General features: G+C 37.0%; 1 protein-coding gene across 1 annotated transcript in view; it reads left to right on the top strand.

Moving 5' to 3' along the window:
* Positions 1-12,840, top strand: part of SPINK6 (serine peptidase inhibitor, Kazal type 6) — a 37,428-nt gene extending 24,588 nt beyond the window's left edge. Inside the window, 4 exon segments of the mRNA XM_029216827.1 lie at positions 1,139-1,189; positions 7,327-7,401; positions 10,795-10,910; positions 12,795-12,840. Coding sequence (XP_029072660.1) covers positions 1,139-1,189; positions 7,327-7,401; positions 10,795-10,910; positions 12,795-12,840 — 288 coding nt within the window.
* Positions 12,841-13,654: the final 814 nt, after the last annotated feature.

Below are 13,654 nucleotides of genomic sequence, written 5' to 3' on the forward strand. Positions count from 1 at the left end.
CATAGTGGATGGAACATATTAAGTGTTCAAAAAATGTCTATTAATGTTACTATTACTAAGTTTTAATAACAAGAGTACTAGTTGGACTCAGGCATTGTTATTTAAGCTTGCTTCCACTTTGACATTTCATACATATAAGACGTTGGGCAAAATCTCTCTTCTGATCAAAGATCTGTACAGCTGAGAAATGACTGAATATTGTAACAATGAGTCTTCCCTGGTTATAAAAATCACTTGGAGTGTTTACAGAACTACAGACTTCCAGACCGTATTTGGTCTTATATAATGGAATTTTTCAAGTGGTTGTCCTGGGAATCTGTATTTTTAATAATCAGTCATGCCATTGCATTAAGGTTGGTAATCACTACAGTAGATGAGCATTAACTTTTTTTCAAATTTAAAAGCTTTGTTCTCTCCTTATCCTTATCAAAATTCAGCAGCTCGTACCAGGATTGAAGCTAAGACTTTTATTATTTCAGGATTTTAAACTACTGTGCTAATTAGCCACGACCTAAAATCACACATACAATTATGAAGATGCAAGACTGTATTTATGGACTTCTTCTCTTTCGGGAATTTAGAGAGATGTAGCAGGAAAAATGAGTCACAGCAAAGAAAATTAGTTTGTCCTTGCCAGTCTAAATTTGGGCCAAGTCTTTAAAGCTGAGTATAGAAAGCAGAAGAACAATTTAGGACTCAAAGAACAAATAACAAACCCAATCCCTTTCCTCAATTGCCTGTGACAAAGTCTTTGGGGAGGGACCAAAAGCACTGAAATTTGGAATGGCAGAGTTAGAGGAAACTTTCCAACCCAACTTCTCCAAAGTGATGCCAGAAATGATAAAAATCATTCCCACAGTAAATTAGTGACTGGGCCAAGACGGTAACATGAATCTCCAGATCCTTAGACTATTTGTCTCACCCCACCCCAACCTCCAAGAAATATTACCTCATCACAGTCCATATCCACATATCACTTGCCAAGTTTCTACTGTTCCCTAAGAGGAGAGCACATATAAAAGAAAATAACCAAGCCATGACTTGTTGAGATGGCCAAGAACCAAGAACAAGTATCATCCTAGGCTTGGGGATTTCCTAATTTTGCAAATCTCACTTTTTGCGTATTCGGAAATTACAGTGTTTGGATTTTATGCTTTTTTTTTCAGGTGTCTTCAGTCAAGGAGTTCAGGTCAGTACATAATTTTATTTATCCTTCAGACCTGAGTGGTTCTTGGCTGGTACTCCCTGACCAAAGAGGTTGTCTATGGGTAAAAGAGCAAAGAAATGGACAAGCAGGCCAGATGAAGAAAACAGCAGAAGTACTTAGTTTTCTAACTACAATATCTTTATGAGAATACTGTTTTCAGTTTAAAAGAAACTAAACACCCACTCCCAGATTTTGTTAAAGTAAAATGAATATAAATAAAAATAGAATGAACTTGTGGTAACATTCATGCTCTTTCACTGATTTCACTGTGTGATCTTAGGCAAGTTACTCAGCTTTTCTGAGCTACAATTTCCACAGCTATAGAAAAGGGATATTATTATTTACCTCACAGAATTGGACTTAAATTACATAAATTATGTGGGAGCATTTGGTAAACTATGCATAGTTACAAAAACTATGAAAGGATTAGTTATTGATCAATAATTAACAGCTTCTGAAAGAGTTAGGACAGAGGTTATTATATTCTTTTTAGAAGTAAGGCAACCAAGAGTTGACAGAAAACTTCTTTAGTGCTTTATACTGAGTATACACAAACTGATCAATCAAACTTAAATACAACTTGGGTTAAAAATTGGAATGGGCACAAATTATCTTTATTGTTTGGCTGATTTTTTCCAAATTAATCCACCAACATTTTTCCAGTTTTCTTGTTCTAACTATCAAAAAGGCAACAGAAACGAGGTATTTGCTCTGCCAATCACATCCCATGTCCATATTGAACATTAATACTTGACTTGGCACTGGTTGTTGTTTGCCTTGCTGTGCCCAAGAAACCTTGGCATCAAAAGTTTCCAGACACTACTGCCAACTAATTGGAGTTGGCAAAGAAGTTGAAAAATATTTTCCAACCCTAATATAACTACTACATTGCATAAGACTTTTTTTTTCAAATTTTAGCATCTCAGAAATTGGAAAGTATCTTACAATGAAAGACACCTTACAATTAATTGCCTCTGTGTGTGTGTGCATGCACCTGTGTGTGTCTAATGCATGCACACGTGTGTTTGTACTGGTATACATAATTGTACATTTTTAAATTGATTTCTTATGTTTAAATACACATGGTAGTACAGCCTATGTTAAATATCCAAAAAAAGAAACATGAAAAGGACATGAGATCCAGCCAATACATTTTATATCCCATTAGGTAGTAAAATATGATTAAGACCATTACACATAGGTTTTTAAAATATGGAATTTAATCCTGATTTTCTCATTAACACAAAAGTCACTTCCCTTCTTTGGGCTCTCATTTCCCAGATTGTTAATGTTTCCCAGATTTTTAGTGGTTCCTAAAGTTCATTTAAAATAATCTATCTGCTTGCTTTAGGATCTCTGGGGATGCTTACTAAATATTAATATGTAGATCCTCAGGGACCATGCCAGGCTTACTGAATAATAATCCCAGGTGGGAGGTTTTGAATCTGAGTTCTAAGAATCTAGTGCTGGGATGTACTGACTTTGGAGCACTCAAGTATGTTGGAGACTATATAGATGAGCTCCAATTTGAAAACTTCCTGCCTGTGTAGTTTGAAGGATGTCTCTTTCCCTTCTCATTGCCTTTGTTTCTACATCTGTAAAATGAAGAGTTGGATTTAGTGATCTTTAAAGCCCCTTCTGGCTTAGGTATCTGAATCAGTCTGAACCAAGCATGCCTTGCGAAGACTGCTGTCTCTTTTCCATTCAAATATAAAGGGCAGGGGCTTCCCTGGTGGCGCAGTGGTTAAGAATCCACTTGCCAATGCAGGGGACATGGGTTCGAGCCCTGGTCCGGGAAGATCCCACATGCCGTGGAGCAACTAAGCCCGTGCGTCGCAACTACTGAGCCTGCGCTCTATAGCCCACAAGCCACAACTACTGAAGCCCACATGCCTAGAGCCCGTGCTCTGCAACAAGAGAAGCCACCACAATAAGCCCGCGTACCGCAACAAAGAGTAGCCCCGCTCGCCGCAACTAGAGAAAGCCCGCGCGCAGCAACGAAGACCCAACGCAGCCAAAAATAAATAAATACACAAATATAAAGGGCAAAGAGGGTACCACCTTTAGGATGACATCAAGGCTACCCCTTCTCTTCTGCATGCCTGGAAAGAGGGTGACAGTCCCAAAGCCAGGCAGAAAAAGTTGAAACTAACCTTAGAAGCATGCCTGCCCAAGTTTGATCCAGCCAAGACAAAAGGAAGAATGATTTTTTCCAACACTCAAGTCAATCTTTTCATGCCAAGAAGTCTCTCCATTATGAAGCATCTGATGGGAGATTACCGCTAGCAGTCTAAATTAGAGATTTGTAAAAGTTTCTCATTCTTTCAAAAATATTATTTGAGCTAAACAAAAAGCATGTTCTGAGACTTTTGGAATTCATGGTCCTACAAATTCATGGTCATTTCCCTGTAAATGTAAATGACTAATATGCTACTAACTCCAAGTAGGAACATTAAATAACATAAAATAATAATAAAATAAAAATAACTTAAAAACTACAATTTACCATCACCACCTTTCATTACAGAAATTGTAGTATAATAACAAATGCTTGAAAGTCATAATCTCAGAATAAGGATAGTCCTTTAACCTGGATAAATTTTGCTTCTAGAATCACTTACTACACTATGTTTATTTTTCTTATTTCCCCTATCAGGCTGTGTATTTGGGAACCATATACTTAAAGAGATGTTTAAATGAATATTTCTGATTGGAATTAACAAACCTCTCAAAAACAATAATTGGCAACCATTTTCTTTTACAATAATTTTGGGGATATCTAAGTTCAGTTTTATTTGTATTTTAAGATAAATGCATGGTAAATTTTAATAGTAAAACAATGCTCCATGACTAGAATATGTTTGGGGCTGTTAATTTTTCCTAATTAGCTTGAATTCACTTATAATTAATATACTGACAGAATACCTAAATACAATTTGGAGATGTTAACCAGCCTCTACGACTTAACTACAGAGGAAAACTGAAGCCTCAGAAAGAGGACCTTGCTGAGTCAAGTTTACCAACAGCAGTAAAGCTATGCAGTCTACAACTCAGGACCCCTGACTCCATACTGAGTGAGCTTCCACAGCTCCATGCTACCTATAACCAGCAACAGAAAGCCATTGTGCAGTTCATGGGAAAGTGCTTTGAGCAGTATAATTGTCTAACAAATACATGTCTTAAACAAAGAAGTAATTAAAACAATAGTTTCAAGTAAGATAACCTGTCTCCACATGTTGAAGGAATTCTGAAACTTGAAGGAAATGGAGGAAAAGAGAACAGAATTGACTGCATTGGCTCAGGTCAGAAATGTTGAGGGTGGGTATAGGTGGTAAATTTGGAATTAGTGAAGATGCTTAAGATAAAGAAATACATGAAAGACAACACTTGCAAGGGGATAGAAATGATGTTTTAATCTGAGGGTAGGCTGAGGAATCTGAAGAATGGTGCTGTTATGAAAAATGGAAAAATTAGAATGTAAAACTAGTTTGGAGGGAAAAATAAAGTTATATTTTGGTCATAAATGAATATTAAGTATGAATCAGATTGTTGATTAAAAGTGTCTTGTACATTTCTGACCAACAGACATTAGAGATTTTGCTGAAGACTCAAGAAAAAAAAGTCTAGGACTCATTAGCATCACCTGGGAAAACATGTTCTCAGAGAAAATCAAGTGTATAAAATTTTCTTGAAAATGAACATGAATACTCAGGAGGAAACTAGAAAAGACAATAAAAAGGATAGAGAAGATATAGGTGGAGAACTGGAGTACTGACATATACAGAAATCAGGAAAGAGTTTTGAAAAGATGGGAGTGGTCAAGAGTAGCACATATAAAGAAATCATGAACATTTTATAAATAGCCAATGGATGTTCCCTGAAAGATGTCATTTTTTTAGACCAGTTTTGGTAGTGTGGAAGGAGCGTGAAAACCAGGAAAGTAGAAGCCAAGTCAGGGACGGGTTAGGAAAACTGGTACAATAAAGAAAGGGATTGATTTAACCACATAAGTAGTCAAGGGAAGAAGAAATGAAGTCCTACATCCTAGGGAAGTTGTGTCTGAAATTTTTCTTTGGCTTTATTTGTAGAATTAAAATATTAAACTAAAATATCAATGATGCTGACTCTTCAGTTGATTTAGTGACCATATAAACTCACTTCACACCCAAGTTAAATGATTTTGTAGTCACTGTTAGCAAAGATGACTAATTTGGGTAACAAAAATGTCACTGCATTCCAAAATATTTAGGAAGGCACAGTTCTTTGAAGAACCATAAGAGGTCAGGCTGATACTAAACACTGGCACCCAATGCCTGGAAGTAGTATCTGAAAGCTGGACTATCTAAGGAAATAAATGGAGGCACTTGTTAAATTCAACACCAATCTAAAATTTTTAAAAAACTGTTTTAAGGGCTTCCCTGGTGGCGCAATGGTTGAGAGTCTGCCTGCCGATGCAGGGGACACGGGTTCATGCCCCGGTCCGGGAGGATCCCACAGGCCGCGGAGCGGCTGGGCCCGTGAGCCATGGCCGCTGAGCCTGCGCGTCCGGAGCCTGTGCTCCGCAACGGGAGAGGCCACAACAGTGAGAGGCCCGCGTACCGCAAAAAAAAAACAAAAAAAATTGTTTTAAGCTAAATGAAGTAGGGTAAGAAATAATGGGCTCAAAATTCTAGAACGTGATACAATTTACATTATTAGTGTTTATAATAGTAATCTTACACATGACACTTTACAAAGTGTTTTCATAGGATTTATCATTACAACAACCCTAGAAAACAGGCATTACTGGCCCCTTGTTAAAGATGAAGAAATTTAAACTCAGAACACTGAGTGCACAAAATAATGCAGCTAATAAGTGGGAGAAACAGAATTCAGACTTAGGTTAGTCTAATCCCATCTTCAGGATAATCCCCTAGAATTACAGAGTTTTAGGGCACTTGAAGTGGGGGGGGGGTAAGGGTTGTCTTTCAGCTCTCCTAGGTCTCCCAAATGCCTCATGGAGGACACTTTAAAGGAGAAAAGATAATCCTATTGTCACCCTTTGTCTAGACCTGCTTCAGCTTGGACTGAGAAGCCAATTGCTTGGATTCTGTTCAAAGGAGTCTAAAATAAAAATACAAAAGAGGAGAGAAAATCTCAGCAGAGGAATGACACGACACTCCAAAATCAGCCTACTTCTTTTTGGTTCTGAGAGATGTGGGCTCTTTCTAGTCTCAACTCTGATATTCCTCTGCCTCACTCTTTGTCTCACAAAAGGGATTTCTGGCTGGCTCTACAAAGGCATTCTTAACCTCGCCCAACCTCTGGCGCTCTCAGAGAGTGGTCCTTTTCTGCCCCCAGTCACCAAGCTAAACATTTTCACACAGTGAGTGAAGTGGATCCTCTAGACATAAAGGAGGAAGCATTTGGGCAATAGTTGTTGTTCTCCCACCCAACTGCACAACTAAGGACCCAGCTTTATTTAAGCTACTCCACCGGAAGAAGTCACAGCTAAATCTTGGGTTATCAAAGCTTGGAGCATCATTAGAGTTTATCTAGTCTGACGGTACTTAGCATGTGCTATGAGTTACAGAGCCTTTCAGAATGTGATGAGAGACATAGTTAGGGCAGGCCTACAATGAGCAGTTTCTTTTCTACACTCCTCCTCTAGGACTATTTCAAATATTCCACACTGACTTTCTACAACTCTCAGGTGACCACATCTGATCCTTATAAAAACCCTGGGAATGAGACATGGCAGCTGTGTTTTCTGGTTTGGGGGTTTTAATTTTTTGGTTAAGAAAATTGAGGCGCAGGTATTGAGTACTTTGTCCAAGATAACACAACTGGCCAATGGCAAATGGCAGAACAAGTTCTATAATATGATTCCTGAGCTTACTTCAGGGATCATGAAAGGCCACTGCAATTTACAGGTATGTAGGTTTGTATCTATGTTAAGGAGGTTTGTTCATATACCGTTTGGTTGATTAGGTTTTATTCGCTGAAATCCTTTGCTTTTCCTAGTCTCATTCCCACGGGGCAGTGGAAGCGGCAAGTGGGTTTGGGGAAGCAGCTGGGTTCTAGAAATTCTCAAAGCGAAGACCCTCCCCCAGTGCCACTCCCATATCTGCTTTCTAAAGGACAAAAGACGCTACATCACAAGATGAGAAGGCCGGCTGCCAGGGAAAGGTGGCTTAAGGAGGCGTCTCTTTCATGTAAGAGACTTTCTTTTTTTCTTTTCCTTACCTGCACTGAGAGGCCACCTCCGGTATCTTCCCCATAAGCGTCTTTGCCGTAAACATCTTTGCCCCGGGTGTTTTAGCCATGGGTAACTAATTAGCCGTAAGGCAATTTTGCCGTAAAAGATTAACAGGTTGATCGTAAAAGATTAACAGGTTGATTGTTAGGGTTGATGATTTCGGTTTCCACTGGTAGGCAGTTTGGTTTCATTTATCCATTGATTCAGTACTCCAATTTTTATATTACATAAATCTTAGCCCTCATAATAGTCTAGACGGTGAGGAGCACACTGGCAGTCTTAAAATAGTGGATGATAAAAACTACACATATGGGCTCGATAGAAAACATGGTGATAATACTTACTTGACAATATACCAGGAACAAACAACAGTGTAGAAGCTTTTACGAGGCAATTCAAAGCTTAGTTACAAATGTGCATCCTAGTATTTGGAAAACAATACCTCTGTTAATGAAGGCAGAAATTTTAGCAAAAAAGAAACAGTGCGATGCCAATGCCAAACGAGGAGACGAATCAAGCAAAAAAAGATATAATACTATGAACTAAAGACGTTGATGGCAAATGCTTAGGTACAGCCCACAAAATTAAATTAGGTATTTGTGCAATATGGCCCTGAATTTGCACACATTTTAAATGAATTCAAACATGCTGTATTTTGCAATAAAGTCTTTTTAATTTTGCTATGAAAAATAAATTTCATTATATCCTCATTAATGTCCCTCTTTTATTTTTAGTAATTTTATCTTTTAGAGCAAAATTGCCTTAGGGTCAACTAGCTATCAGTGAAAGTGTTTGTGGCAAAAATGCTTGTGGCAAAGATGCTTACAGAAAAGAAGTTTATCGTGAAAATATTTATCTAGAACCTGTAGAGACACACATATCTCTGACTTGAGATGCCCTTTTCTCAGCTTCCACATTGCCTCTATTTGTCCCACTACGGCATTTACGACACGTTGTGCTGAAATCACCTGTCCCTCTGTTTCCCTAATGCAAATAAGATGGTGAGCTTATCGAGATATTTATAACCACTTCCTCTTTGTATCACTAGCACCCAAACTGTGTTTTCAAAATACTATCAATAACTACCCATTAGCTCTTTGTGAAATAAAGGAAAATATCTATGATGATTCTGTGGTTTAAAGAATTTTCTTGACTCAAGCACACAATTGCAAATGTGTATATTAATGACATAAATACAAAATGCATTAGCTTTTGAAAAAAATATATTCTATGTTTTACAATATCCTAAAGATTTTCCAGCTTTTATTTTCTGTTTGGAGACCTAAAGAAAAGATTACTCTCCTGGAAGTGGTATGAGAGGATGGAGTGATCTTTAAGAGCACAGAAGAGAGTGGGCCTGTAGGTAGGACTGTAAGAAGCCTAGGTATCTCCTATCTGACCGTGCACTAAGAAAATCTCTGGTTAGCACCATACTACCCAATCTTAATAGTACAAGATGCCAAATTTCAACAAAAAGTGTATATTTAAGAGTCTCAGGTATCTTAAATCTGATATATGTGATAATATTTTTAAACTCAGTTGTATAGCTCTTTTGCTGGGCATTTTCTCATGCAAACCTTCAGAGGGCTTTATCAGTATATAATGGTTTGCTAATACTTTAAACAAATGGTTCCTCTTACCTCTGCCCATACAGTCCCCTAATAAGGTATTTTAATAAAGCCTACGTGGCCTGACTATAAGCATGGTCAAGGGTATACCATGACACTTGGTCTTTATTTCTCTCTATGAGGATGTGTTGGAAATCAACCATAGTATACTGTTGGAAATTCTGGGTCAGCTATGAGGAGTATGTTCAAGCACTGGTCTCAATGCTTCTGGTTGTGTGGCACTGGTAAGCCACTTAATTTCCTGAGGATCAATTATACATATTGGCTAGAGCTTCCCTGGTGGCACAGTGGTTAGGAATCCGCCTGCCAATGCAGGGGACATGGGTTCCAGCCCTGGTCCGGGAAGATCCCACATTGCCGCGGAGCAACGAAGCCCGTGCACCACAACTACTGAGCCTGTGCTCTAGAGCCCGCAAGCCACAACTGCTGAGCCCACGTGCTGCAACTACTGAGGCCTGCGCGCCTAGAGCCCTTGCTCTGCAACAAGAGAAGCCACCGCAATGAGAAGCCCGTACACCGCAACGAAGAGTAGCTCCCACTCGCTGCAACTAGAGAAAGCCCGTGTGCAGCAACGAAGACTCAATGCAGCCAAAAATAAATAATAAATAAATAATTTTTTAAAACAATTATACATATTAGCTAATATGTATAATATTGTTCAGTGTGCATCTCAGGGTTATTGTGAGACCACTGAGTTGATCGATATGAGAATAGTTTGGAGATTATGAAGCAATTAATAAACATAAGACAGTATTATTTTAATGGAACTGTGATGGGGTAAAGTACAGTCCCTCTATTCATGTTTAAATGTCACTTCATTCAACATAGCTGCCATCTGAAGAAGTTCAGTTCTACCTACTGCATATTGCCTGTACCCTGGAATAAAATGGCTCAAATATTATTTGCACGCCAGATATTGACTCAACTGACACTGAATTGAAAAGAATCTTAAAACTTCAGACTACTTCTGAGAGACCACTAGAACCAAGGGGATATATTAGCAGCATAAGCTCTATCATTCCTTCTATAGAGCACTTGATGATATTAATCAGTCATAGCGTGCGTTCTCACCAAGGTTTGATGCAACCTCAGAATCCTTCAAAACAGAGCAGTTTAGGGTAGCCATTACTCAGTTATTGTAGTAGGCACAAAAGTTCAAATTCTACAAACAGACTCTGGGACAGAGTGAATTAACATAATGACATTGGAATTTTGTTTTCAAGAGTTAATAAATGGATGTAGCAGCCACAGGGAAAACTAACAAGCTAACAGATAACATCTGGGAGCTCCTAGCAGTGATCTTTAAAGCAGTGCAGAAGGAGTGCTATTGGAGTTACATTAATACAGTTTAAAAAAAAAAATGTCATTTAAAGACCAAAATCTACTCTTAGTTGGAACAATTTAGTGTTGGAGCAGAAAGTCATACCTATAGCATTTGCCTTACTTCTTCTGTAAAAAGTAAACATCTGCCTTACATCATTATCTTACTCCTGAATACAATAATTATAGCCATGTATTTCCTATTTCTTAAAAAGTCTTAATTATGTTTAATATATTCTAGTTAGAAAAGGAAAGTGATTTCCTATTTCAGGAAACTTTACATCACAACTACATACAGTACTATAGATAATTCTAAGTTTGCTGTCCAAAACTTCTGTTCTGAGGGACAGCCCCTTAGACAGAATGCACTAAAATCAATGTCTGTGTGTTTACTTTGCTAGATTGACTGTGGTGAGTTCCAGGACCCCAAGGTCCACTGCACTCGAGAATCTAGTCCCCACTGTGGTTCTGATGGCCGGACATATGGCAATAAATGTACCTTCTGTAAGGCAATGGTGTAAGTATCATACTCACCAAAACTTCCTTGCAAACACAAACTTCCAGAATAAGACTATAACACTTTCCTTGAGATATTCTAGAAAGTTCTACTCATACCCACCCATAGAAACTGAAGAAATAAGCTGCAGGCAGATGGGTTGAAAACATATGGGTCTGTGACACAAATGAACCTATCTATGAAACAGAAATAGAATCACAGACATAGAGAATAGACTGGTGGTTGCCAAGGGGGAGGGGTGGGAGAGGTTTGGATTGGGAGTTTGGGATTAGCACATGCAAACCAGTACATATAGAATGTATAAACAACAAGTTCCTACTGTATAGCACAGGGAACTCTAGTCAATATCCTGTGATAAACCATAATTAAAAAGAATATGAAAAAGAATGCATGTATATGTATAACTGAGTCACTTTGCTGTACAGCAGTAATTAACACAACACTGTAAATCAACTATACTTCAATTAAAAAATTTAAAAATAAAGAAAACATATGGGTCAAAAACAAACCAAAAAAATTATCTAAATTATTTGAAAACATAAACAGTTAGTTTACTTTGTTATTATTAAATTTGACTCAGGAAAATTATTTTCAAAATTTATACATCTTTAAGAATTTTGACACAGTTTCTTATTTTTTCCTTTATTTCTAATTAAAATTTCAACAATTTTCATTCAGTTATGTTTGTTATTATTAATAATTTTGGAAAATATGAAAGAAATTTATAAAAGTGCAGTCAAGTTTGAAAATTCATCAAAATCAAAAACTTGTGAGAAAATTTATCAAGAAAAATATTACTTTAACCAAATTACTTTCAGACATTTTATTTTATCACAAATTATATGTTGCTAAGGCACCAAGTCCCATTCATTCTTCTCTTTTAGTCTGATGAAAAGAGCCTTTCAATAAAGAATAGAGGAGAGGATTATCCCTTATTATCCAGACATTCAAACTTTACAGATAGTATACTAGGAAGATCCTATCAAGAGCCAATATTTATTGAAGTTACATGTTTATAAGAAAGAACGGTGCTGTAGCTTTTAGCCAATTGACCGTGAGATTCCTGATTAAATATAATTTATAATTAATAAAAATTTATTCAATCAGTCAACCAATCTTTTGGTCTGATTGCTCTAAAAGCAAGGGGGTTTAACCCAGATAAAAGTTTAACCCAGATAAATGTTACCTCACTTCCTCTATTGCTGTCATCATTTTCTTGTATTAGAGTTTCTTCTATGAATGCCTTAATTTCCCTCAATTTAGCCATAAAATTCCTAAGCACAGGGATTATATAAATCCCTATCAATAATAACAGGGCTAAGCACATAGAATGATATAAATAAATATTGAATCAATGCATAGTACATGTGTGTCTATGTTTCTATATAACATATCTGAAAAATCAATACCAAAATCTACCCAGGAAAAGTGCAGTAGGGTAAGGTGCGATTTGATTTAATGGTCCCATATTGCTGAGAAGGCCTGATATATGTCTGCTATAAAATGCCAAATGCCTGAATATTTGGTTCAACTTCTTACATCTTCTATCAGGTTAAAACTATGACAGTATAGTCTCCTTGCCATTATATCTCCTGTCACTTTTACCTTTTCTAGTTGTATACATATTTATTCTCAGATAATGAACAGTTAAAACCAAAAAGTCTAAACCCTAGTAAAACTCTGAAGTTTGTTAAGATTCAGGCCTTCTGCATTAGGCAGATGTTACCTCTGAGTGCATTTAAATAACCCCTGCCTAATCACAGACATGGATACCTGTAAAGCAAATGATTACATGGACTATGACAGAGTTAAACCTTTTTCCAACCTCTGTAAGGGATACTAATGATATTGCACTGAGCATATATTTGTCTTTCTTTTTTGTAGGAAAAGTGATGGGAAGCTCAGCCTAAAGCACCATGGAAAATGCTGAATCAGAACAAGCGTTTTCTGCTGACTTGCCAGCTCCCTCATCCTTCTTTTCTTGCCTCTGCTCTTACTTTTCTCTAGTGAATCCCTTCAATTTATAAAGACACACCTTCTACTCTACCTTGAGCTTGGGGAGTTCAATATATATTTCCCTTGATTCACTCATCAATAAAGTAAATTCTGTAGAAGTACTGTTTGTGTTTTTCCTTTGTGATCAAGAAAACATACAGATACAATATGGAATATTGACCTGGCGTAAACCTGGATAAAAAGACCTGTTTTTCTGATCAAAATCAACCATGCAGTCACTGCGGGATCTTAGGAAAATCCCTTCTCCCTCTCTTATTCTTGGAATTTCAATGTGAATAATTTTTAACAAAATGACCATATGTTTATAATTATTTTACAATATCTACCATTTAAGTCTTAGATCATGAATTATAGGTTCTTTCCAATTTCAGGAAGAGTATTTTATATAAAAATAAAACATTTATCCTCTCTGGACCATAGTTTTCTTATCTCTATGGAATGATGGATTACATTACTACGTAATAGACATTACATAAAGACACGGTTTATTTGGTTTCCCAGCAACATCGAAGGGTCTAACAGAAAGAAGTGAATATATATTCAATGAATAATGAATAGATGCAAAGTTTCTAAAAGTGTGCACATTAAAGAATGTAGTTAATTGATCTTAATCATGGAATGAGAGAACTGGATGAAATGTGAGAAATCTTAAGGCCCAGAGAAAGCTTACTTATACTGCCAAAGAAAAAAGCTCCAGTTAGCAGAAAAGTCAAGGTTAAAACATAGCT

This window comes from Monodon monoceros, unplaced genomic scaffold (assembly GCF_005190385.1).
Source record: "Monodon monoceros isolate NGI ecotype Baffin Bay Population unplaced genomic scaffold, NGI_Narwhal_1 Super_Scaffold_12, whole genome shotgun sequence".
Classification (NCBI taxonomy): domain Eukaryota; kingdom Metazoa; phylum Chordata; class Mammalia; order Artiodactyla; family Monodontidae; genus Monodon; species Monodon monoceros.